Below are 25366 nucleotides of genomic sequence, written 5' to 3'. Positions count from 1 at the left end.
TTATTTGTTTATAATAAAACAAACATTATAAAATAGTAATTAAATTCCTTTGAGTCATGGACACTTTGAGAGTCTAATAAAAGATATGTTTTAATAACTAATAAACAGAGTATTGCAACTGTATCTAACAATTACATGTTTTCTTCCTCCCCCTTTTTTTTTTTCCCGAGATGGGGTCTTGCCTTGTCACCCAGGCTGGAGTGCAGTGGTGCAAACATGGCTCACTGCAGCCTTGACCACCAGGGTTCAAATTATTCTCTCCCACCTCAGCCTCCCAAGAAGCTAGAACCACAGGCACATACCACAACACTGGGCTAAATTTTTTTATCATTTGTAAAGACAAGGTCTCACTATGTTGCCCAGGCTGGTCTCAAACTCCTGGCCTCAAGCAATCCTCCCACCTCAGCCTCCCAAAGTGCTGGGATTACAGGCATGAGCCACCAGGCCTAGCTTCTTCCTGCTGTTTTTAATATTGAAAGAAAAAAAGATGCTGACTAAATTATAAAAACAATAAGACATGACAATTATTTGTTTCATTATATATTAAGCAGGCTCAGTTTAAAGTAAGTTGATTAACATTAAAGTCATATCCAAAGGCCCAAAATGAACTTGAAATGATTCTACTTCCCAATGTTTATATATTTTCTCCCACTGATCTGATAATCCTGTTCCTAAAATCCAGACATCCATATGAGAGTTCACAAGGGGTCCTCATGGCTTAGACTATTTGTTTGGTTGGTTGTTTTGGGGTTTTGTTTTTAGTTTTTTGCTTTGGTTTTGTTTACATTTTTGTTTTATGTTTGTCTGGTCACTATTGGGCTAACACTGACCATTATTTAGATTTATAACCTTCAATCTTGTGATGAATTGGTTTTGAAAACTGCAGGCTACACTTTTTTATTTCTCTAGTAAGCTCCTGGAAGTCAAGACATTTTATATTTTCAAAAATACAATTCTCACCTTCAGACTGACTGTGCTTGCGATAGTTTACAGCTACAGCCAGGAATAACAAATGCAAGGACTGTGATCAGTTAACACGGATTTGACCGAATATAGATCCAAACTTCTAAGCAGGTTACAGAAAGTCAATTGGCAGGTCGTTTGTGTGGAAATAGTGATGGGTTTTCCCATTTAAAAGTTAATAATGGCTGGGCGCAGTGGCTCGTGCCTGTAATCCCAGCACTTTGGGAGACTGAGGCAGGTGGATCACTTGAGGTCAGGCGTTCAAGACCAGCCTGGCTAACACGGTGAAACTCCATCTCTACTGAAAATACAAAAAATTAGCTGGGCGTGTTGGCGGGCGCCTGTAGTCCCAGCACTCAGAAGACTGAGGCAGGAGAATGGCGTGAACCCGGGAGGCAGAGGTTGCAGTGAGCCAGGATCACGCCATTGCACTGCAGCCTGGGTGACAGAGCGAGACTCCGTCTCAAAAAAAAAAAAAAAAAAAAAAAAAAGCGTAAATTAATTAACCTGTGTAAATTCCCAAAACTTGAACAAGAAGAAATAGAAAAGATGACTAATTATCAACCGGTAAATGAACTGAAATGATAATGAAAGACATCTTCCTTTAAGATTTTTTTCTCAGCTCAGTTAGCTTTCTGGGTGAACACAGATTCCATGTCACCGTGGAAGTGAGTGACAGATATGCAGCAATGTAGGTTGAGGATCCCTAATCGAAATTTTCAAAATCTGAAATGCTCCAAAATCCAAAACCTTTTTAGCACCAGCATGACATCATGCGTTGAAAATGTTATACTTGACCTTTATATGGCGAGTCAAGTCAAAACGCAGGCACACAATACACAGTTTACTCGGCATCCCCAAGCAGAAAAGAAAAAAAAAACAAATCCCTCCCAGCTCCCTTCAGCTGCCATATATCTTTTCCACAGACACCCAGTTTCCCCCATGCAAGCAAGCACACCCACAAAGGATAGTAAAATGGCGTGTGTGCAGGCCAGGCATGCTGATGGCAGGTTTCCCACAATGCCCCACATGGAGCCAAGACCTACATGCATGACTCAACTGTGTTTGCTTGCTTACTCTTTGCTCTGTGGTATAAAGGTATTGCTGAAAATGACAAAATGACCTACAGATACCCCTCAGGGTAACTGATAAAAAGAGGAAGCATTTATGTTTACCTCTAGCACAGAAAGCCAAGCTGTTGGAGAAACTGGACAGGAGTATATGAAACATCCATATATGACCTGAAGAAACAGAAGGATACATTGTTGAAGTTCTGTGCTGAAACTGATTCACAGAAGTTAGTGAAAATTAGAAAACAGCATAAAGTCAAACATGAAGATCTTGATCATGTATTGAAAGTGCGGATCTGTCCACGTCACAGTGAACACATGCCACATAATGGTACGCTGACCATGAAACAAGCAAAGATCTTGATGAACTGAAAATTAAAAGGAAATGTGAATAATCAATAGGCTGGTTGCAGAAATTTAACAAAAGACACAGCATTACATTTTTAAAGATTTGTGATGATAAAGCATCTGCTGATCACAAAGCAGTGAAGAAATTCATTGAGTTTGCCAGTCATGCCTAATGAAAATCTGAAGCCAAAACAAGTCTATAATGCTGATGAAACATCACTGTTTTGGCATCATTGCCTCAGAAAGACACTGACTACAGCTGCTGAAACAGCACCTACTAGAATTAAGGCTGCCAAGGACAGAATATGCCGGGATGTGTTAATGCATCAGGCACACATAAGTGGGGTGATAGATAAAAACTTGTGTCCTCACTGTTTTCAAGGAGCAAGTTTCTTACCAGTCTGTTATTATGCTAACAGAAAGACATGGAGCACCAGGGACATCTTTTTTGATTGGTTTCACAAACATTTGGTACCAAGTGGCTAATGCTTGCTGCAGGGAGACTCGACTGGATGATGACTGCAAGATTTTGTTATTACATGACAACTGTTCTGCTCATCTCCCAGCTGAAATTCTCATTTTAAAAATGTCTATTCTATGTACTTTCCCTCAAATGTGACTTCATCATTTTAGCCATGTGACCAGAGTATCCTTAGATCAATAAAGAGTAGATTAAAAAAACACTTTTCTTGAACAGCATGCTGGCTAGCAGCGGTGTACAGAGGTGTGGGTGTGAGAAAGTGTTCAAAAGGAGTTTAGCCTGAGGATGCTCTATATGCTGTTGCCATTGCTTGAAACAGGTGTGCATGCCTGGCACAACTCTGGCCTACAGCTATGTCCAGTGGTAATGATAAACGAGATGGTGGCTTTGAAGGATTATATATGTCAAGTGAGAAAAAAAAGATGGCTGAACTCCTTACCTTTGCAAAAAAATAGACTTCATAATCCGTCAGTAAGCTGGAAGAAGTGAATACTATAAGAAGTTTTTAACATTGATAACAAGGCTCCACTTGTTCATTCATTGACCAATGGTGAAATGGCCAAAATGATTCTGAATAAGGTAATCATGATAATAGTGATGTTGTTAACACTGCAGAAAAAGTGCCTATAGATGACAGGGTGAAATTGTGTGATGGGCTTATTGAAGAACTAGAGCAGCAGGCATTCATAACAGAACAACTCATTCTATTTATAAAATCAAAGAGAGACTGCTAAAATAAGAGCCATTGTTGAGTTGGGGACCAAGAGGGCCCATTAGAAGCAGCTGCAGCCCACAGCACAGAGAGGAATGAAAGCGTCGAGTGAATTCAGCACCTTCAGCTGAAATATCCAGGTTCTCACACTGGGACTGACTAGACAATCATCCTGACCGGGAGAGAATAAAGAAAAGCAGAGTGGGCCAGTGGCCCACCCAGGAGCCTCACGGAGCCAAAGGAACCCCCACCCCCAGCAGAGGGAAGCAGTGACTGATTGTGCAACCCTCCCAGGAAACCATGCTTCTCCCACAGATCTCTGCAACCTGTGGATCAGGAGATCCCCTCATGAGCCCACACTACTAGGGCCTTGGATCCAATAAACAGAGCTGTGTGGAGCCTCAGCACAGGTACACACAGAGACAAGAGTTTTACATACTCCACCCTGGAATTCCCAGCAAGGTGACAGATCCCTTTGTACATTCCCCTAGGAAGGGGGCTGAATCCAGGGAGCCAAGCAGCATTGTTCTGCGGGCCCCACTTCCACAGCACCTCACAAGTTAAGACCCACTGGCTTGGGAATTCCAGCCAGCCAATGGCAACACAGTGAGTCTGCCTGAAACAGGAGGGAGTTCCCTGGGGGAGGGGTGGCTACTATTTCTATGGTTTGGTCAACTGCACATTCCAGCCTGCCAGCTCCAGAGAGTCTGGGTGGTCCAGATGAGGAAGGGATACCCCCCCCCCAACACTGCACAGCTGCTGTGCCAGATTGTGCCCAAACTGCTTTAAAGTGGGACCCTGATCCATTCCTCCTCACTGGGCAGGGCCTCCCTGTGGGGGGCCTTTAATCACTCCAGCCAGGCTTATATGGACAGAGAGCTCTGATCTCTCCCTGGGATGGAGAGGGAGGCCGCCATCTCTGTGGTTCGGTCAACTGAGCTGTTCCAGCTTGCCTACTCTAGAGAGTCTGGGCAGTCTGGATGAGGAAGGGTCCTCCCAAACACAGCACACCTGGTCTACAGCCAGACTGCTTCTGTAAGCAGGTGCCTAATTCCATTCCTCCTGACTAGGTGAGACCTTTCAATAAGGGCCTAATTCCATTCCTCCTGAGTAGGTGAGACCTTTCAATAAACCTCCGAAAGGAGCATTTGGGCCAGAAGCAGGTCAGTACCCACCCTGGGATGGAGTGTCCAGAGGAAGGAGCAGGCTGCCATCTTTGCTGCTTCACAGCCTTCACTGTTGATACCTCCAAGTACAGGAAAAGCAGAGGCAACTAAGGTCTGGAGCAGTTCCCCAGCAAACCACAGCAGCCTGTGATTGCTAACAGTCAGTAGCCTGACTGTGAAAAGAAAAAAAAAAAAAAAAAAAACAGAAAACAACAACAACAACATCAACAAAAAAGACCCCACAGAAACTCCTTCAGAGGTCAGCAGCCTCAAAGGTTGAAGGTAGATAAGCCCACAAAGACGAGAAAGAATCAATGCAAAAACACTGAAAACTCAAAAAGACAGAGTGCCTCTTCTCCTCCAGATGACTACAACACCTCTCCAGCAAGCACTCAGAACAGCGATGAGGCTGAGATGGCTGAGTTGACAGAAGTAGGCTTCAGAAGGTTGGAAACAACAAACTTCGCTGAGATAAAGGAGCACGTTGTAACCCAATGCAAAGAAGCTAAAAATCATGATAAAACAATACAGGAGCTGATAACCAGAATAGCCAGTTTAGAGAGGAACATAACTGACTTGATAGGGCTGAAAAATATAACATGAGAACTTCACCGTGCAATCACGAGTTTCAATAGCAGAGCAGACCAAGCGGAGGAAAGGACCTCAGAGTTTGAAGACTATCTTTCTGAAATAAGACAGGCAGACAAGAATAGAGAAAAAAGAATGAAAAGGAATGAACAAAACCTCCAAGAAATGTGGGATTATGTAAAGAGATGGAACCTGCGACTGATTGGGGTACCTGAAAGAGACAGGGAGAACAGAACCAAGTTGGAAAACACACTTTAGTATATCATCCCAATAGAATTTCCCCAACCTAGCAAGACAGGCCAGCATTCAAATTCAGGAAATGGAGAGAACTCCAGTAGGATACTCTATGAGAAGATCATCTCCAAGACACATACTTATCAGATTCTATGTCAAAATGAAAGAATAAATGTTAAGGGCAGCCAGAGAGAAAGGCCAGATCACTTACAAGGTAAGCCCATCAGACTAACAGCAGACTTCTCAGCAGAAATCCTACAAGCCAGAAGAGATTGGGGGCCAATATTTAAAATTCTTAAAGAAAAGAATTTCCAACACAGAATTTCATTTTCAGCCAAACTAAGCTTCATAAACAAAAGAGAAATAAGATCCTTTGCAGACAAGCAAATGACGAGGGAATTCATCAATACGAGGCCTACCTTGCAAAAGCTCCTGAAAGAAGCACTAAATATGGAAAGGAAAAACCATTACCAGCCACTATAAAAACACACTGAAGTACGCAGACCAGTGACACTATGAAGCAACCACATAAACAAGTCTGCAAAATTACCAGTTAGCGTCATGATGACAGGATCAAATTCACACATAACAATACTAGCCTTAAATGTAAATGGGCTAAATGCACCAATCAAAAGACACAGAATGGCAAGCTGGATAAAGAGCCAAACCCCATTGGTGTCCTGTCTTCCATCTCACATGCAAAGACACACTTAGGCTCAAAATAAAGGGATAAAGGAAAATTTACCAAGCAAATGGAAAACAGAAAAAAGCAAGGGTTGCAATCCTAGTTCTGACAAAACAGACTTTAAACCAACAAAGATCAAAAAAAGACAAAGAGGGGCATTACATAATGGTAAAGGGTTCAATTCATCAAGAAGTGTTAACTCAGCTCTGGATCAAGCAGACCTGTTATCTACAGAACTCTCCACCAAAAAACAGCAGAATATTCATTCTCCTCCTCACCCTATAGCACTTACCCAAAACCTGTTCATATAATTAGAAGTAAAACACTCCCTAGCAAATGCAAAAGAACCGAAATCATAGGAAACCATCTCTCAGATGACAGTGCAACCAAATTAGAACTCAAGATTAAGAAATTCACTCAAAACTACACAAGTACATAGAAATTGAACAACCTGCTCCTGAATTACTTGTGGATAAATAATGAAATTAAGGCAGAAGTCAAGAAGTGATTTGAAATTAATGAGAACAAACAGACAGTGTACCAGAATCTCTGGGACACAGCTAAAGCAGTGTTAAGAGGGAAATTTGTAATCCTAAATGCCCAGATCAATAAGCTAGAAAGATCTCAAAGTGGCCAGGCACGGTGGCTCATGCCTGTAATCCCAGCACTTTGGGAGGCCGAGGTGGGCAGATCACAAGGTCAGGAGATAGAGACCATCCTGGCTAACAAGGTTAAACCCTGTCTTTACCTGTAGTCCCAGCTACTTGGGAGCCTGAGGCAGGAGAATGGCGTGAACCCAGGAGGCAGAGCTTGCAGTGAGCCGAGATTGTGCCAGTACGCTCCAGCCTGGGCAACAGAATGAGACTCCATCTCAAAAAAAAAAAAAAAAAAAAAAAAAAAAAAAAAAAAAAAAAAGATCTCAAGGTAACAACCTAATATCACAACTAAAAGAACTAGAGAACCAAGAGCAAACAAACCCCAAGGCAAGAAATAGCCAAGATCAGAGTGGAACCGAAGGAGATACAGACACACACACAAAAAACCCTTCAAAAAGTCAACAAATTCAGGAGCTGTTTTTTTGAAGAAAAAAAAAATTAATAAAATGATCTGCTAGCTAGACTAATAGAAAAGAGAGAAGAATCAAATAACACAATCAGAAATGATAAGGGGGATATCACCACTGACCCCACAGAAATACATACAACCATCAGAGAATACTATAAATACCTCTATATGCATAAACTAGAAGATCTAGAAAAACATGGATAAACTTCTGGACACATACATCTTCCCAAGACTGAACCAAGAAGAAATCAAATCCCTTAATAGACCAATAATGAGTTCTAAAATTGAGGTGGTAATAAATAGCCTACCAACCACAAAAAACCCAGGACCAGACAGATTTACAGCTGAAATCTGCCAGAGGTACAAAGAAGAGTGGGTACCATTTCTACTGAAACTATTCCAAAAAATTGAAAAGGAGGAACTCCTCCTTAACTTATTGTATGAGACCAGCATCATCCTGATACCAAAACCTGGCAGAGATACAACAACAAAAAAAAGAAAACTTCAGGCCAATATCCCTGACAAACATCGATACAAAAATCCTCGGTAAAATACTGGCAAACTGAATCTAGCAGCATGTCAAAAAGCGTATCCACCACCATCAAGTGGGTTTCATCCCTGGGCTGCAAGGTTGGTTCAACATTTGCAAATCAATAAATGTGATCCATCACATAAACAGAACTACAGACATGATCTACAAACAGAACTACCACATGATCTCAATAGATGCAGAAAAGGCCTTTGATAAAATTCAGCATCCCTTCAAGGTAAAAGCTCTCAATAAACTACTGCCCAAAGTAATTTATAGATTCAATGCTATCCCCATTAAACTACCATTGACATTCTTCACAGAATTAGAAAAAAATCTATTTTAAAATTCATATGGAATTGAAAAAGAGCCGAATAGCCAAGACAATCTTAAGCAAAAAGGTCAAAGCTAGAGGCATCATGCTACCTGACTTCAAACTGTATTACAAAGCTACCATAACCAAAACAGCATGGTACTGGTACAAAAGCAGACACATAGACCAGTGGAATTGAATAGAGAACTCAGAAATAAGACTGCACACCTACAACAATCTGATCTTCAACAAACCTGACAAAAGCAAGCAATGGGGAAAGGATGCCCTATTTAATAAATGGTGCTGGGCGAACTGGCTAGTCAAATGCAGAAAATTGAAAGTGGACCCCTTCCTTATACTTTATACAAAAATTAACTCAAGATGGAGACTTAAATGTAAAACCCAAAACTATAAAAACCCTAGAAGAAAATCTAGGCAATACCATTCAGGACATAGGCAACGGCAAAGATTTCATGACAAAAACGCCAAAAGCAATAGCAATGAAAGCAAAAATTGACAAATGGGATCTGATTAAACTAAAGAGCTTCTGCACAGCAAAAGAAACTATCATCAGAGTGAACAGACAACCTAGAGAATGGGAGAAAGTGTTTACAGTCTATCTGCCTGACAAAGGTCTAATATCCAGTGTCTACAAGGAACCTAAACAAATTTACAAGACAGACAAAAAAAAAAAAAAGTGGACAAAGGACATGAACAGACTCTTCTCAAAAGAAGACATACATGTGGTTAACAAACGTGAAAAAAAAGTTCAACATCACTGATCATTAGAAAAATGCAAATCAGAACCACTGTGAGATACCATCTCATGCCAGTCAGAATGGTGATTATTAAAAAGTCAGAAAAACAACAGATGCTGGTGAGGTTGCAGAGAAAAAGGAACGCTTTTCCACCATTGGTGGGAGGGCAAGTTAGTTCAACCGTTGTGGAAAACAGTGTGGTGATTTCTTAAAGATCTAGAGGCAGAAATACCATTTGACCCAGCAGTTCCATTGTTGGGTATATACCCAAAGGAATATAAATCATTCTCATATAAAGATACATGAATGTGTATGTTCATTGCAGCACTATTCACAATAGCAAAGACATGGAATCAACCCGAATGCCCATCAGTGATAGATTGAATAAAGAAAATGTCATACATACACACCATGGAATACTGTGCAGCCATAAAAAGGAACAAGATCATGTCCTTTGCAGGGACATGGATGGAGATGGAAGCCGTTATCCTTGGCAAACAGAAAGCCAAGCACCACATGGCCTCACTTATAAGTGGGAGCTGAACAATGGGAACACATGGATACTTGGTGGGGAACAGCACACACTGGGGCCTGTTGGGGACTTGGGGGGATGAGGGAGAGCATCAGGAAGAATAGCTGATGTGTGCTGGGCTAGGTGATGGGATGATCTGTGCAGCAGACCACCATGGTACACATTAACCTATGTAACAAACCTACACATCCTACACGTGTACCCCTGAACTTAAAAGTTGAAGGGAAAAAAGCCATTGTTAATGAGGCAGATGACTCTAGAGGCAACATTTTGCAAAACCATCCAACAGAATGCCTCCTCATCCCTAAAGGACCCAGTTCCTCATCCCTCAATTGCTTTTCATGTTTCTTCTCACTGGAAAAAAAAACAAACAAAAAACAGTAGACAATAACCTTTGCATCAAAACACAGCACGGTAGTTAGAGACAGAAAGCCTGCCATTGTCTGTCGCTGTTAGACTGCTGAGACAGGTATTCTGGTGGTGCTACTGTGCTGCTTAGTTACCTGAACACGTTATTTTTTTTAACTGTTTTAATGGCATACCATATTTTTAACTGTTGAGTACAGGTGGAAGAAAATGATAGCCTATCGTAGTATATGAATTCAGAGTCAGGAATAATGGTGATGCAAACAACCACAGATTGTCCATGTGGGTGGCTGAGATAGTGACACCTTTGCTTTCTGATGGTTCCATGTATACAAACTATTTCATGCGCAGAATTATTACAAATATTGTATAAAATGACCTCCAGGCAGCTTGCAGTGAGCCGAGATCGCGCCACTGCACTCCAGCCTGGGCGACTAAGCGAGACTCTGTCTCAAAAAATAAAAAAAAATAAAAAAAATTAAAAAATGACCTCCAGGCTATAAGTATAAGGTGCATATGAAAGATAAATGAATTTCATGTTTAGACTTGGTTCTATCTATCCCCAAGATATTTCATTGTACATTTGCAAATCTTCCAAAATCTGAAAAAAACCCAAAACACTTCTGGTCTCAAGCATTTCAGATAAGGGATACTCAATCTGTATGGCTAAATTCTACCAAGCCCAAAAGAAGAGATTATTCTTGTATTACACAAACAGCTAAAGGAGATAGAAAAAGATTAAATACTACCCAACTAACTTAATGATGTTAGTATAACCTTGATTCTAAAAGTGAAAAGGGTAGTACAAGGAAAAGGTTAATCCATTTTATTTATAAACACAGATGCAAAAAAATGTAATAACCTAATTAAATCCAACATTGCATTGCATTACATTTATTTGTTTGTTTGCTTGTTGAGACAGAGTGTTGCTCTGTCACCCAGGCTGGAGTGCAGTGGCACGATCTTGGCTCTCTGCCACCTCTGTCTCCCAGGTTCAAGCGATTCTCCTGCCTCAGCCTCTTGAGTAGCTGGGACTACAGGCACGCACCACCATACCTGGCTAATATTTTTGTATTTTTTAGTAGAGACAGGGTTTCACCATGTTGGTCAGGCTGGTCTTGAACTCCTGGCCTCAGGTGATCCGCCAGCTTTGGCCTCCCAAAGTGCTGGGATTACAGGTGTGAGCCACCACGCCCAGCCCCAAGATTGCATTTAAATGTACTGAATAAACAGTTTTTATCTAGTAATTGACTTGAAAACCTAATTTAGACTAGTTTCATCACAGTTCTAATTTTTAAAACATCTTCAGCCGGGCATAGTGGCTCACTCCTGTAATTCCAACACTTTGGGAGGCTGAGGCAGGTGGATCACCTGAGTCAGGAGTTCGAGACCAGCCTGGCCAACATGATAAAACACCATCTCTACTAAAAGTACAAAAAAATTAGCTGGGTGTGGTGGCACACACCTATAATCCCAGCTACTCCGGAGGCTGAGGCAGGAGAATCACTTGAACCTGGGAGGTGGAGGTTGTGGTGAATTGAGATCGCACCACTGCACTCCAGCCTGGGTGACAGAGAGAGACTCCATCTCAAAATAAATAAATAAAATAAAAATAAAATAAAACATTTTCATCAACCTCTGGTAATCTACAGAAAACTTAATATTATCATGAAATCAAACACAATAGCACTTATAAGATGTGTCTCACAAAACAGATGCCGACGTCAGTGGCTCAGGCAGTTGTCCAGAAGGAAAATGGCCTGCAGCACACCCGAAAGATGCTGCATGTCGGTGACCTAAGTGTGAAAAAGACAGCCATCTCGCTGCTAAGAAATCTGTCCCGGAATCTTTCTCTGCAGAATGAAATTGGTGAGTCGGTATAAGTATCTATGTGTAATATGTACATGCTGAAGATACAATGCAATGAAATGTTGTCTGTATCCCCTCCCGTTCACAAAGATGCACTGGAAATGGGAGTAAGGAGTAGGTGATAAACTGGCCTGCCTTTTCTGCCGCCAGATATCACAAGGAGGCTTTCTCGGTGGATCTCACCAGAGATTTTTTTAAATACCCGACATTTTTTAAAAAATTACTACAAAAGAAAAATTTTAGAGCATACTAATAATTAACAAGATAAGTAATACTGTTGATATTTTTCACTGGGTGGCACCCTCACTCACACCATCCAATGAAGTCTTTCTAATCCATATAGTTGTCTTTCAGAATGTTCTCTCGGTGGCTCTCTTAAGCACCATAATTCTAGAACATTTGAAAAACACATGTAGTGGTAGTTTAGTAGTTTGGCAGTGTGTTGGACATAAAAAAAAATGGATAAGCAGATAATCACAATAGAAAGACAAAAAAGGAGTAACTGAATATAGCAAATTTGGCATCTTTTTTTGGGTAACTGTGATGAGACATATTTTGCCTTTGACTGTATTATTGACTGGGATGATAATGGCGTTACATTATCAAATAACATAATTTTTTATTTATTTGCTTATACCAAGAAGTATGTGATAAATGTTTGTTGTATCAAGTAGAAAATTACAAAATGAGATGATAGAAAGATAATGCTAAAATTAAACATGCTTCGTAATGCTCTATAAATAGGTCGTTTCTAACAACTCAAACTCAGTTTTTCACATTTCACAAAAAATATAAACAATATTTTGCTTGTGTTAATGGATTAGATTTTTAAATATGCACACAGATAGCCCCAGAGATATTGAAGGCTGCAGTTATGTTTTAGTAATGTCATTTTCAAAGCCAGCCAGCCGCACATTTGACAGGAGCTTTTTTTATACAATGGTTTCATGCTCATTATGAGTAGAGACAACCTGGAACATTCTCAGTGAATCTGAAAGAGACCTCGTCATAGGCACTCTCAAAATTATTAAAATGCTCTCCCCGTGGTCTTTTGTGCTGAACTTCAATAGAGGTGTATTATCCTTCCCTTTTTTGTTCTTTTCCCAAATAAAAAATTGACTCCATCTTTAAAACACCGCCAAGGTAAACAATGGCACTGTACACATTAAGCACGTACCTTCAGGGCAGGAATGCTGTTGGCCTCAGGCTCTGCAGTCCCCTAAATGTTGGGAAGGTATAGCCGTAGCCACCTGGTTTATAGTAGATGATTCTGTTGATACACTTCACTTTAAGGATAACAGAGAGAAGAGGCTTCAGCAAGATAAATGCAATTTTAAAATTCCAAATTGGCTTCATGTCAAATATATAAGTAAAAGGACTTCTCTTAATTCAGAATTGTAATAGCCAGACATAAGTGAAAATCATCTTGAATACATGCTTTGTGTTTCTCACCAGAGCTTTCTAAGCCAGGTAACTTTCCCTGTTCTCACCTGCAATAAGTTTGTTACGTTTTACTTACATCTAGAGAAATAAACTTGAAACTTACATTTTCTCAAAAACTTAAAGACAGGCAATGGGGCATGGTAACAGAATAACAGATTTCACACAGAAGACACGGGTATGTATCTCACAGTGCTACTTTGCCAGTCAAGGCTTTCATTCTGTAGTTTAACTTATTAAAAGGAGGAAGCCTTCTGATAATAGCATCCATTGAGAGCTTACCACATGCGCAGTACTATAATACACTTAACATGCATTGATTCATTCCCTCAAAATAACCCTGTGACATAGACATTATTATCTCACATTGCAACTTAGGGAAAAACAAATAGAGACGTTAAATAGCTTGCTCAGGCCATAGAGCCATAAAGTAGCAGAACCAGGACTGAAACTAAAGCCCTCTGGCTTTAGATGAACACTGAGCTCTCCACAGTATGCTGTGTGCTTGAACCACAGTCAAAAAGAAAGAGTTCAGGCCTGTGAGCAGAAAGTATGTCTTACCTGTCAATCAGGTCCAGGTATTATGATGACATATCATTCAGTGCCTTTTATTGAGTACTTGTCCATTTCAGGAATGATGATCAATGCTGGAAACATAGAAATAAGTAAGATAATTGGCTTCAAGGAACCCACAGCCTCATATGAGGTTGAGACAGTCACACAATTCATTACAATCCAGTATCACAGAGAGAGAAATGTGCTTCAAGATGCCACGTGAACACAGATGAAGGCACACAATAAAATTAGGCAGTATTTGTTAATTCCTGATCAATGCAACACATATTCGGGAACTGTGGGGATCAGCAAAAGCAAAAGATGCATGCTCTCTATCTTTTAAGAAGAGTCTAAAGTGGTTAGAGGAAAAAGAGGAAAACATACATGAAAATAACTATTACAAAAAGTTTAAGCACAAGTTCGCATTGACCAAAATATGTACCACAGGACAAGTTCCGGTGGACTTGTCAAATAGTAATACCTTTTTAAATTGTCCAATAAGTTTTTGGGTACAGGTGGTGTTTGGTTATACAGATAAGTTATTTAGTGATGATTTCTGAGATGTTGGTGCACCTGTCACCTGAGGAGTGCACACTATGCCCAATGTGTAGTCTTTTATCCCTCACCCCTTCCTACCTTTCCCCAAGTCCCCAAAATCCACTATATCACTTATTCCTTTGCATCCTCATAGCTTAGCTCCCACTTATAAGTGAGAACATACAATATTTGGTTTTCCATTCCTGAGTTATTTCACTTAGAATAGTGGTCTCTAATTTCATCCAATTGAGCCGCAAAGGCCATTATGTCTGTCTTTTTAATGGCTGAGTAGTGTTCCATGGTGTATATATACCACATTTTCTGTATCCACTTGTTGGTTGATTGGCATTTAGGTTGGCTCCATATTTTGCAATTGTGAATTGTGCTGCTATAAACATGCATGTACAAGTGTCTTTTTCATATAATGACTTCTTTTACTTTGGGTAGATACCCAGTAGTGGAATTGCTGGATCAAATGGTAGCTCTACTTTAGTTCCTTAAGGCATCTCCATACTGTTTTCTATAGTGGTTGTACTAGTTTACATTCCTACCAGCAGTGTAGAAGTGTTCCCTGTTCACCACATCCATGCCAACATCTATTATATTTTGATTTTTAAATTATGGTCATTCTTGCAGGAGTAAGGTGGTATCTCATTGTGCTTTTAATTTGCATTTCCATGATAATTAGTAATGTTGAGCATTTTTTTCATGTTTGTTTGAAGCTTATCAAAAAAATTTTCATATGCCATTTGTATATCTTCTTTTGAGAATTGTCTATTCATGTCCTTAGCCCACTTTTTGATGAAATTATTTGGCTTTTTTCTTGCTGATTTGAGTTCCTTGTAGATTCTGGATATTAGTCCTTTGTCGAATGCAGTTTGTGAATATTTTCTCCCACTCTGTGGGATATCTGTTTACTCTGCTGATTATTTCTTTTGCTGTGCAGAAGCTTTTTAATTTAATTGAATCCCATTTACTTATTTTGCGTTGTGTTGCGTTTGCTTTTGGGTTCTTGGTCATGAACTCTTTGCCTAAGCCAATGTCAAGAAGAGATTTTCCATGATTATCTTCTGGAATGTTTATGGTTTCAGGTCTCAGATTTAAGTCTTTGATCCATCTTGAGTTGGTTTTTGAGTGAAAGATGATGATCCAGCTTTATTCTTTTACATGTGGCTTGCCAATTATCCCAGCACCATTTGTTGAATATGTTGAATAAGGTGGCCTTTCCCCACTCTGTGTTTTTGTTTGCTTTGTCAAAGATCAGTTGGCTGTAAGTATTTGGCTTTATTTCTGGGTTCTCTATTCTGTTCCATTGGTCTATGTGTCTTTTTTATTTTCTGTAGCCTAATTGTGAAAGTGACGTGTCTATTTTTTTTAATACCTTTCTTATTAATACAAAAAGAAAGCCAAACTCAAACTTACAACCAAGAAGTCATATACATAGTAGAAAAGTACCTTTAAAATAGTTTATTTCTCTTTTTAGAATGGTAGTATTACTTATGTATTGAAAAAAACCTTGGGAAGCAAAGATTATTCATTTATTATTTATTCACTTATTTAATTGTACTTTTTAAAATAGAGACAGGGTCTCATTATATTTTCCAGACTCGTCTCAAACTCCTGGGCTTAAGTGATCCACCTGCCTCGGCCTTCTAAAGTGCTGGGATTACAGACATAAGCTACTGTGCCTGGCCTCAAAAATGATTTTAGTTTGGCCGGGCACGGTGGCTCACGCCTGTAATCCCAGCACTTTGGGAGGCCGAGGCAGGCAGATCATGAGGTCAGGAGATCAAGACCATCCTGGCTAACAAGGTGAAACTCCGTCTCTACTAAAAATACAAAACTTAGCTGGGCATGGTGGCAGACGCCTGTAGTCCCAGCTACTCTGGAGGCTGAGGCAGGAGAATGGTGTGAACCCGGGAGGTACAGCTTGCAGTGAGCCGAGATCACGCCACTGCACTCCAGCCTGGGCGATAGAGTGAGACTCCGTCTCAAAAAAAAAAAAAAAGAAAATGATTTTAGTTCACTATTAATACTGTTGTAGAAAAACAGCTCCTATTAACATTTTTCCTCAGGTTTCTTATGTGGGTTTTTTTGGTAATATTATGTATTCTTTTCTTCTTTCTTTTTTTTTGGAGACAGGGTCTCTCTCTGCTGCGCAGGCTGGAATATGGTGGCGTGATCTCTGCCCACTGCAACCTCTCCCTCCCAAGTTCAAGCAATTCTTGTGCCTCAGCCTCCTGAGTAGCTGGGACTATAGGCACAGGCAGGTGCCACCACGCCCAGCTAATTTTTGTATTTTTGGTAGAGATGGGGTTTCACCATGTTGGCCAGGCTGGTCTTGAACTCCTGACCTTAAGTGATCCACCCGCCTCAGCCTCCCAAAGTGCTGGGATTACATGTGTGAGCCACCAAACCTGGCCAATAATATTATGTATTCTTTATATAAATAAATATACAGATTTTTCACATACATTATTAGCATAATTATTTTCTTTTTATTACACATGCTTCATAGATAGGTTTTGTGATGAATAATAGTCTCTGCAGGTGTGTTTTAGTTAATCATATTCCTATTATTAGGATATTCAGGCTTTTTAGTTTTTCATTTACGTGTAGTACTGTCATAAAGATCTCTGTAGAAAGCTTTTTCCATTTTCAAAGTGATGTTTTTAAGATGTATTACTAGACATGGAATGACCGAATTGAAGAAGATGAAAATGTTTTAAGTTCTTGACATTTCTGCCAAATTACATTCTGAAAAGATTTTCAATGTGCTGAGCACAGAGTATCCTCTTTTCAAATATTTTAAAAAATTTGTTATTAGGGAAATTACATCTTTCCATGTGTTGTCAACCAGCTGTGTTTCTTTTTAAGAATGTTCTTGGCCAGGCGCGGTGTCTCACGCCTGTAATCCCAGCAGTTTGGGAGGCCGAGGCGGGCTGATCACAAGGTCAGGAGATTGAGACCATCCTGGCTAACACAGTGAAACCCCCTCTCTACTAAAAATACAAAAAAATTAGCTAGGCGTGGTGGCGGGCACCTGTAGTCCCAGCTACTCGGGAGGCTAAGGCAGGAGAATGGAGTGAACCCGGGAGGCAGAGCTTACATTGAGCCAAGATCGTGCCACTGCACTCCAGCCTGGGCACAGAACAAGACTCTGTCTCAAAAAAAAAAAATGTTCATTACCCAAAATGTATTGGGATTTTGGGATTAAGAAACAATCTTTTAAATCAAGTGTTCTTTTTTTTTTTCATTTTGTAGCCAAAGAAACTCTCCCCGATTTGGTTTCCATCATTCCTGACACAGTCCCAAGTACTGACCTTCTCATTGAAACTACAGCTTCTGCCTGTTACACATTGAACAACATAATCCAAAACAGTTACCAGAATGCACGGGACCTTCTAAACACCGGGGGCATCCAGAAAATTATGACCATCAGTGCAGGCGATGCGTAAGTCCTTCAGCTTCTGCCCGTCAGTGGCCTCCCTTTCCCCTCACCACCCTGTGTGTAAACAGCCCAGTTATGAATGTGCAGGCAGGGTCATCATGTGCAACATGGCGGCAAACAGGACGCAAAGCCAGGCCAGATTGTCTGGCCAGCCCTCAGTGACCAGCCAAGGAAAGAACTGGAGCCACCACACCACATGCTTGTCCCTTCTCTTCTGAAGTGTCGAGAGAGGGTCAGACTCCAGAGCTTCTCTTGGTAGTGCATTCCAGCATTGTATTGGCCTAATGAATTAGTTTCCCAGAGCCACAGCCATGATTTAATAACAGCAGAATGTAGGCAAAGCAGGAGTCCTCTGGACAGATAAGTGCCCTTTTCCTCACTCCCATCTTAAGAGGCAACGTCACACCAGGTGGCTTAGAAGAAGCAGTGATGGGCTGGGCACAGTGGCTCATGCCTGTAATCCCAGCACTTTGGGAGGTCCAAGCAGGTGGATCACTTAGGTCAGAAGTTCGAGACCAGCCTGGCCAACATGGTAAAACCCTGTCTCCACTAAAACACAAAAACTAGCTGGATGTGGTGGTGCGTGCCTGTAATTCCAGCTACTTGGAAGACTGAGGCTTGAGAATTGCTTGGGCCCAGGAGGCAGAGGTTGCAATGGGCCGCGATCATGCCACCGCACTCCAGCCTGGTTGACAGAGTGAGATTCTGTCTCAAAAAAGAAGAAAAAAAGCAGCAGCAGCAGCAGTGATGGCACAGGAGAAGCAGTGGGGGGAGCCTGATGACAAAGTCTTGCTTTCACAGTTTTTTCTCTATCTTATCTCTTCCACATCTTATTCCCTTTTGAGAATAGAAGGTCCAATGTGTTCCTGTTTTCAACTTTGCCCTATTAAAAAAAAAAAAAAAGTGAGGAGAATGAAAAACCTTGTTTAACCAAATTATTTACTATTAGTTAATTTAGAGTGATGAGATTGAAAAGGGGCATGAAGATTATCTTTTTCTCTTTATACAATTCGGAATTGTTTGACTTTTTACAAATAGATACAAGTTACTTTTGTAAATAACCAAACAAGAAAAGAAATGGCCACTATAGCGTAGTTCTAATGAGTTACAAAGCAGATGACTTCATCTGTACTGAAGAAACGTGTGCTTGGCTGTTCAGGGATGTACATGTCACCTCCACCACAGCCCCACCCAAGTGAGGTCCCTTCTACCCTGCAGCCCACTTTGCAGTGCACATGAGGAAGGAAGACTGCATTCAGAGTCAGATTAAAACAAGCCCTGAGCACTGGCTGGAGCGTCAGTTCCCCAGGAATATTCACCTGTCGCCACAGGCTGGCAGATAGTATCTAGAGTTGCTCAGTCTTTGTGGAAAGAATGAATTACTGCTGGAAAACAGAAATGACTCTTCTTCCAAACAGTCATCCAAACTTCCAGGCAAATCACCATAAGATAGTATGATGCTCATTATTTGAGTATTCAGATATAACAATTGTTGCACATGGGAATATGCAATTACTTTTGGAAACTTCTGGTTGCTTAGCAAGATAGGGGGTGAGCTACTTCGTTACTTGTTTATTGCCCTGGGTGTCCACTTGTGAGTCCTCACATGCTCTTGTTTCAAAAACGAAAATTAACAAGCAGCTTCTTGCCAGTGGTGTCTGCTGCTCTTTCCTTACTAGAGTGTTATATATCTGACCTATCATTTGTAGGCTAGCCTGGGAACTAATTATCATTTATAACATTACATCTTTGAATAAAAGAGTACCAAGTATCCAACAACCAACTTATAAACAAACGTTATGAATATAACAGCCTTGGAATTTAATAACTTTTTACACTTTTGAATATTAGAGACCCATCACTTTGGTGGATTTATTTGCCCTTCAGTTATTACCAAGTGATTCTGAAAAGTCCAGGAGGTACTAACAAGTCTGTGAAGGCTGATTTGACTGCTCCTCCCTGCCAGGCTAGTATGGAAGAGAAAGGCTTTTCACTCTTGAAGGAACACAGCATGCTCTTCTCTGTACATCGTTGCACTCTCTGGTTTTGGTTTTATGTTTACAAATGCCTATGCTATGGGAGGGGGGAAAAGTCTTTGTTTAAAAAAAAAAAAACTCAGCCATGTGCTAATCAGGTGATAGAAGAGAAAGAGATCTAAGGCAGCACTGATCTAAGCCTGAAGTGGGACATTTAGAATAAATTTAAAAGCAGAACATGGCCCGGGCACGGTGGCTCTCATCTGTAATTCCAGCACTTTGGGAGGCCGAGGCAGGCAGATCGTGAGGTCAGGAGATTGAGACCACCCTGGCTAACATGGTGAAACCCGGTCTCTACTAAAAATACAAAAAATTAGCCGGGCGTGGTGGTGGACGCTTGTAGTCCCAGCTACTCAGGAGGCTGAGGCAAGTGAATCGCTTGAACCTGGGAGGCGGAGCTTGCAGTGAGCCGAGATGGCACCACTGCACTCCAGCCTGGGCGACACAGTGAGACTCCATCTCAAAAAAAAAAAAAAAAAAAGCAGAATATGAAATACTAAGTACAGTTCAAATGCAGTGGTGACTTGGATTTATAGCAGGAACAAGTTTTCCATTTGCTCTATACAGAAACGTAAAGAGATTTTGAAACTGCTTTAACAGGGGCTGCCACAAGAATTTATTTTATTGACTTGAAAAATTACTCCTACATTTATGGTGTCACAAAATCATATGTATTTTTCAGTCATGCTTTCATGCATTTTTATTCTATAAACACACATTATAACCATACAAATATAGATTATATTCTATAAATAATTCAAGAATTTATAACATATCTAAAGATATATTCCTTATAAATATCAGGGATTTTTCTCTATAAACTACTTTGCTTATTTTATTATTATTATTATTATTATTATTTTGAGACAGAGTCTAACTCTGTCTCCAGGCTGGAGTGCAGTAGCACAATCTCAGCTCACTGCAACCTCCGTTCCCAGGTTCACGTGATTCTCCTGCCTCAGCTTCCCTAGTAGCTGGGATTACAGGCACACACCGCCACACCCAGCTAGATTTTGTATTTTTAGTAGAGACAGGGTTTCACCATGTTGGCCAGGATGGTCTCGATCTCCTGACCTCGTGATCTACCCACCTTGGCCTCCCAAAAGTGCTGGGATTACAGGCATGAGCCACCCCGCCTGGCCTATAAACTATTTCTTTATTAGCACTGTGCTAGTGGTTTAAAAAGAAAACAAAAACAAATATGGTCCCCTCCTTCCAGAGTTTGCTGCCTAATTGTCTGGTCACTGAGTGGCCTGACTTCACGGACGGCTGCTGGGGAGGAGCAGTTGAAGAGTGAAGAGGTCTTACAGAACGCCGACAGGCAGCATGCAGAAGCCTCATTCATTCTCCCTGATCTCAGAATGTCCTTTTCTTTTCAGCTATGCCTCCAACAAAGCAAGTAAAGCTGCTTCCGTCCTCCTGTACTCTCTGTGGGCACACACGGAACTCCACCATGCCTACAAGAAGGTAAGAACATGAACAAGGAATGTGTCATAGTTAACAGAGCCAGGTAATAATGGCCCACTTGACTTGACCCTGGTAAGAAATCACTAAAAAACTGCATTTTCTTGTGTGCCAGTTTTGTTACCTTTCACGTTTCTGTTTCCTTATTCCAAAGGCTCAGTTTAAGAAGACAGATTTCGTCAACAGCCGGACTGCCAAAGCCTACCACTCCCTTAAAGACTGAGGAAAATGACAAAGCATTCTCAGCTGCAAAAATCCCCAAAGGAAAACACCTATTTTTCTACTACCCAGCCCAAGAAACCTCAAAAGCATGCCTTGTTTCTATCCTTTTCTATTTCCATGGTCCCCTGAATCCAGAAAACAAATAGAACATAATTTTATGAGTCTTCCAGAAGACTTTCGCGAGTTTGCCACCAGTAGATACTGGCTACAGGCACTACAAATAGTCGTCTTTGCTATTAGAGCTTATGGTGCATGGCCTCCTGGAACCAAAATGGGAATTCATGTGGAAGGGACATTAATCCAATAAATAAGGAAAGAAGCGGTTGCATTACTGGGATTTTAAAAGTGTGATTTACATTTATATTCCTTTTCCGGTTCCCATGTTTGGTCACTCGTGCACATTGCTTCACCATTGGGCCACGAGTGTATTGTTCTGCAGTGTTGAAACAGAATAGAAATGATAAATATCTGCAGTTATCCAGGAGAAGGTATAATGGCAAAATTATTGGTTTCTTTCTTTACTTTGTGCTTGTTTTTATCCCCTTTTTTTTTTCCTCTGATTTTTAAATAAACTTAAGAAATTTAGATTACAGAGTATGCATGACTATAAGAAAAAGAAATTGAGAGGAAGTGATCATGGCAAATTAAAGAAATCTTTTCCTCCCAGAACTTAAAAGTAAAATAAGAAATAAATAAATAAATAAATAAAATCTTTTCCACAGAGAAAGGCAACTATGATTATAAAATTTAACATTCCCCCAAACACTCAGTGAATGAGATTTTTTGCTCAGGAAATACTTTACCTATAACGATGCCATTAAATCCAAATCCCTTCTAAACAATGGCATTCCGTGTAATGCCTTTCCTGGACTTCTTTGGCCACTGCCCTGGACTAGTAGAAGAATGGACTCTATCTTTATCTGCAAGAGGAACTAAGGCCTTCTATCAGACTAACCAACCAGCCTGGGGCACTGAAAATACAGCTCATTTTAATGAGTTACATTATCAACTAGCCCAGCTTTGCCCAGCATTTAAGAAATATCACAGAGCCACTAGATCTCATATGATCTTCTTCAAGCCATTATTTTAACTCAAGAAAACTCTAGAGAAAAAAAAATGAAGAAGTCATGTTGAAGAAGAGAGAAGAATGTGTCAAGACCATCCAGAAATGATACGAGAAATACTGATGTTTTAAAAGGTGACATCATCCAGCGAAATGAATCTATATTAAATGTTATTTTAACTGTGCTATGATTAAAACCATTCATATAGAGTTAGTCTTTACAACTACTATTCTGTTTATATATTTTTTTTTAAATCTGGCAACATTTGTCCTAAGTAAGATAAGGAAAAAAATTCTTCAACTCCCTTGGCCAGAAAGGTGTAATAGAAAATAAATTTTGAATGTGTACTTAAGTCTTTATTGTATTTGAAACAATTTTTTTTTCAATTTTAAAAGCTGAATGAAGACAACTTAGGTTACTAACCTAGTTCAAAATGAAATTATTTAGATACCAATTTTTAAAATACTGGAGAGAATTTATATGTCTTTTTCCAGAGTTCTGATGATAAGCATTTGGAGTGCATTTATTCCTCCAGATAATAAATGTATGTTCAATAATTTTTTGTGTTTTTTAAGGCATTAATAAAGCCTTTGATAATATTAAATACAAAATGAGACAAAAGTAGTGTTGCTTGCATTGGTGTCTGTGTATATCTGATTTATTTGTGTATCTTGGAATATATGGTATGATTGACATGAAATTTGAGGATTTAACTTTGTAAACTTCAATTACTAAGGGTTTGATACTTTGTAATTACTTATATTTTCCCCCTAATTAAAATCCTAAATTTTTTACCAAGAGACATTTCCTGTAAGAATGGTGGGACTAGATGGTGACCATAAAAATGAAGACACATGCAGACGTGTTAGCTGTGGTTAGATTTTAGTATATTATTGGGTGATTCTGTGACTGCGAAAAGACAGACTACATTTGATTTCCATGTGCTGCTTTGTCTACCCTGTTTGCAAACACCTCACTACTTTACAGTTTGTGAACACCTCTCAGGGAGGTTCTTCTGTGAATGAACAGTTTTGATCACAGGTCTATATATAAATATGTTTGTTTTCCTGTGTGTCCCAGACCTCGCCCATGCCTTCAGAGACACGAATGGGCAAAGCTGGGCCTTTTTATTCATTTGTGTTTATTTGTTCCAAAGGGCTGCTCTCTGTCAAGAATTCTTCATGGTCTGGAATGAAGGAGGCTGCTGCCCTAGATTTCCATCACTGGAAACATTTGTTTAGATCTGATGGCAATAACCAAAGGGTTATCTGATAAAATAGACAGGGGATTAACATGTCAAGTGGGAGAATAAGCAGCAGGACTAGATAAACCACTATAAAACCAATTTAATCACCTTCTGAAGAAGCAATTTCTTAGAAGAAAACAGGAGATGGGAGATATATATCTATATACACGCGCACACACACACGTTTATATATAGACACCTACATATGTGTGTGTGTGTGTGCCTATATACTATAGTTATAAAATGAGATTTCCCCTAAATAAAATGTCTAATGAACTTACCGCTTTGGAATAAGGAGGACTTCAGTATGTGTGTACATTGAACAAAATTGCAGAAGAAGCCTCAAATCACAGAATCTCAGGATTAAGAGGGAATTTAGAAGGCATTTGGTCAAATCCTCCTCGAAGTATCATCTTGCATGAAAAAGACTCAGTTCTTATTAATGTGACAGAAAAGAAAAACATGGAGTCGTACACTCAACTAATTCTCAACATGACCATATAACTGGCTCTTTTCAAGACTCACTGTTGCATTAAAGTATTTCTTGTGGGAGGGAAGATAGATAAAAAAGGGAACAAACTTTTCAAAATAAAATTCTGCTTTAACTTTCATGTTTTAGTTTATAGAACAGTTTCATCATTTATGAAGTAAATGTTAACCTTTGAAGGACTATAAGAAAAATTCTTTGTGATATGATATTCAGGAAAGAGAGATCCAAAATCCCAAGCACTGGCATAAGAATTGTTGAAAATATGAGAAGGGAAATAGAACAGTTTCATCATTTATGAAGTAAATGTTAACCTTTGAAGGACTATAAGAAAAATTCTTTGTGATATGATATTCAGGAAAGAGAGATCCAAAATCCCAAGCACTGGCATAAGAATTGTTGAAAATATGAGAAGGGAAAGTGCCGTGAAGGCCCTAGCCTGGGAGACTCAGTGAGAGGATCCAGCAGTCCTTAGCCTGAGAAGGGTGTTGTGTCACCTCTCTGTACATATTTGAAAGCCCACTGTAGAGAAGATGATAGGCTTGTTCTGGCATAGTATAGAGGATGAAACCAGGATCAATAGGTGGAGGCTATTATGAGATTAGCTTTGACAGGGTAATAGTGGACATATATTGAGTACTTCTCACAGCCTCGTGAAATCATCCTTTTCTCTTTTTTTTTTTTTTTTTTTTTTTTTTTGAGACAGAGTCTCGCTTTGTGGCCCAGGCTTGAGTGCAGTGGCACTGTCTTGGCTCACTGCAACCTCCACCTCTAGGTTCAAGTGATTCTCCTGCCTCAGCCTCCCAAGTAGCTGGGACTACAGGCACATGCTACCACGCCCAGCTAATTTTTTGTCTTTTTAGTAGAGACGAGGTTTCACGTCATCTTGATATCCTGATCTCGTGATCCACCCCACTGAGGCTCCCAAAGTGCTGGGATTACACGTGTGAGCCACCACACCCGGCCTCTTTTTTAACATTTTAAAAAGCATGAGAAAGAAAACCTCAAAGCAGACAGAGGTTAAGTCATAGCTGGAAAGTGCAGAGGGGCTTTGTGAACCCAGATGGTCTGGCTCCTCTCTGCGAGTCCCCTGTGAGCCAAGCGTGAACAATTCATGTCTCCATGCTGGTCAACAGTGGAAGTCTCTTTGGCTTTGCTACCTTTGGAGAGTAAATAAAGAGTGCA

At 40.1% G+C, this 25366-nt stretch overlaps 1 protein-coding gene across 1 annotated transcript in view; it reads left to right on the top strand.

The window, feature by feature from the left end:
• PKP2 (plakophilin 2) overlaps positions 1 to 23064 on the top strand; it is a 109434-nt gene extending 86370 nt beyond the window's left edge. The window contains 4 exon segments of the mRNA XM_050750254.1: positions 11526 to 11679; positions 17476 to 17665; positions 21078 to 21165; positions 21317 to 23064. Of these exon segments, the coding sequence (XP_050606211.1) occupies positions 11526 to 11679; positions 17476 to 17665; positions 21078 to 21165; positions 21317 to 21385 (501 nt within the window). The 3' untranslated portion in view covers positions 21386 to 23064.
• The last annotated feature ends 2302 nt before the right edge of the window (positions 23065 to 25366 follow it).

Source organism: Macaca thibetana, chromosome 11 (assembly GCF_024542745.1).
Source record: "Macaca thibetana thibetana isolate TM-01 chromosome 11, ASM2454274v1, whole genome shotgun sequence".
NCBI classification, from domain to species: Eukaryota; Metazoa; Chordata; class Mammalia; order Primates; family Cercopithecidae; genus Macaca; species Macaca thibetana.
This window is presented reverse-complemented; position numbering and strand designations above follow the sequence as displayed.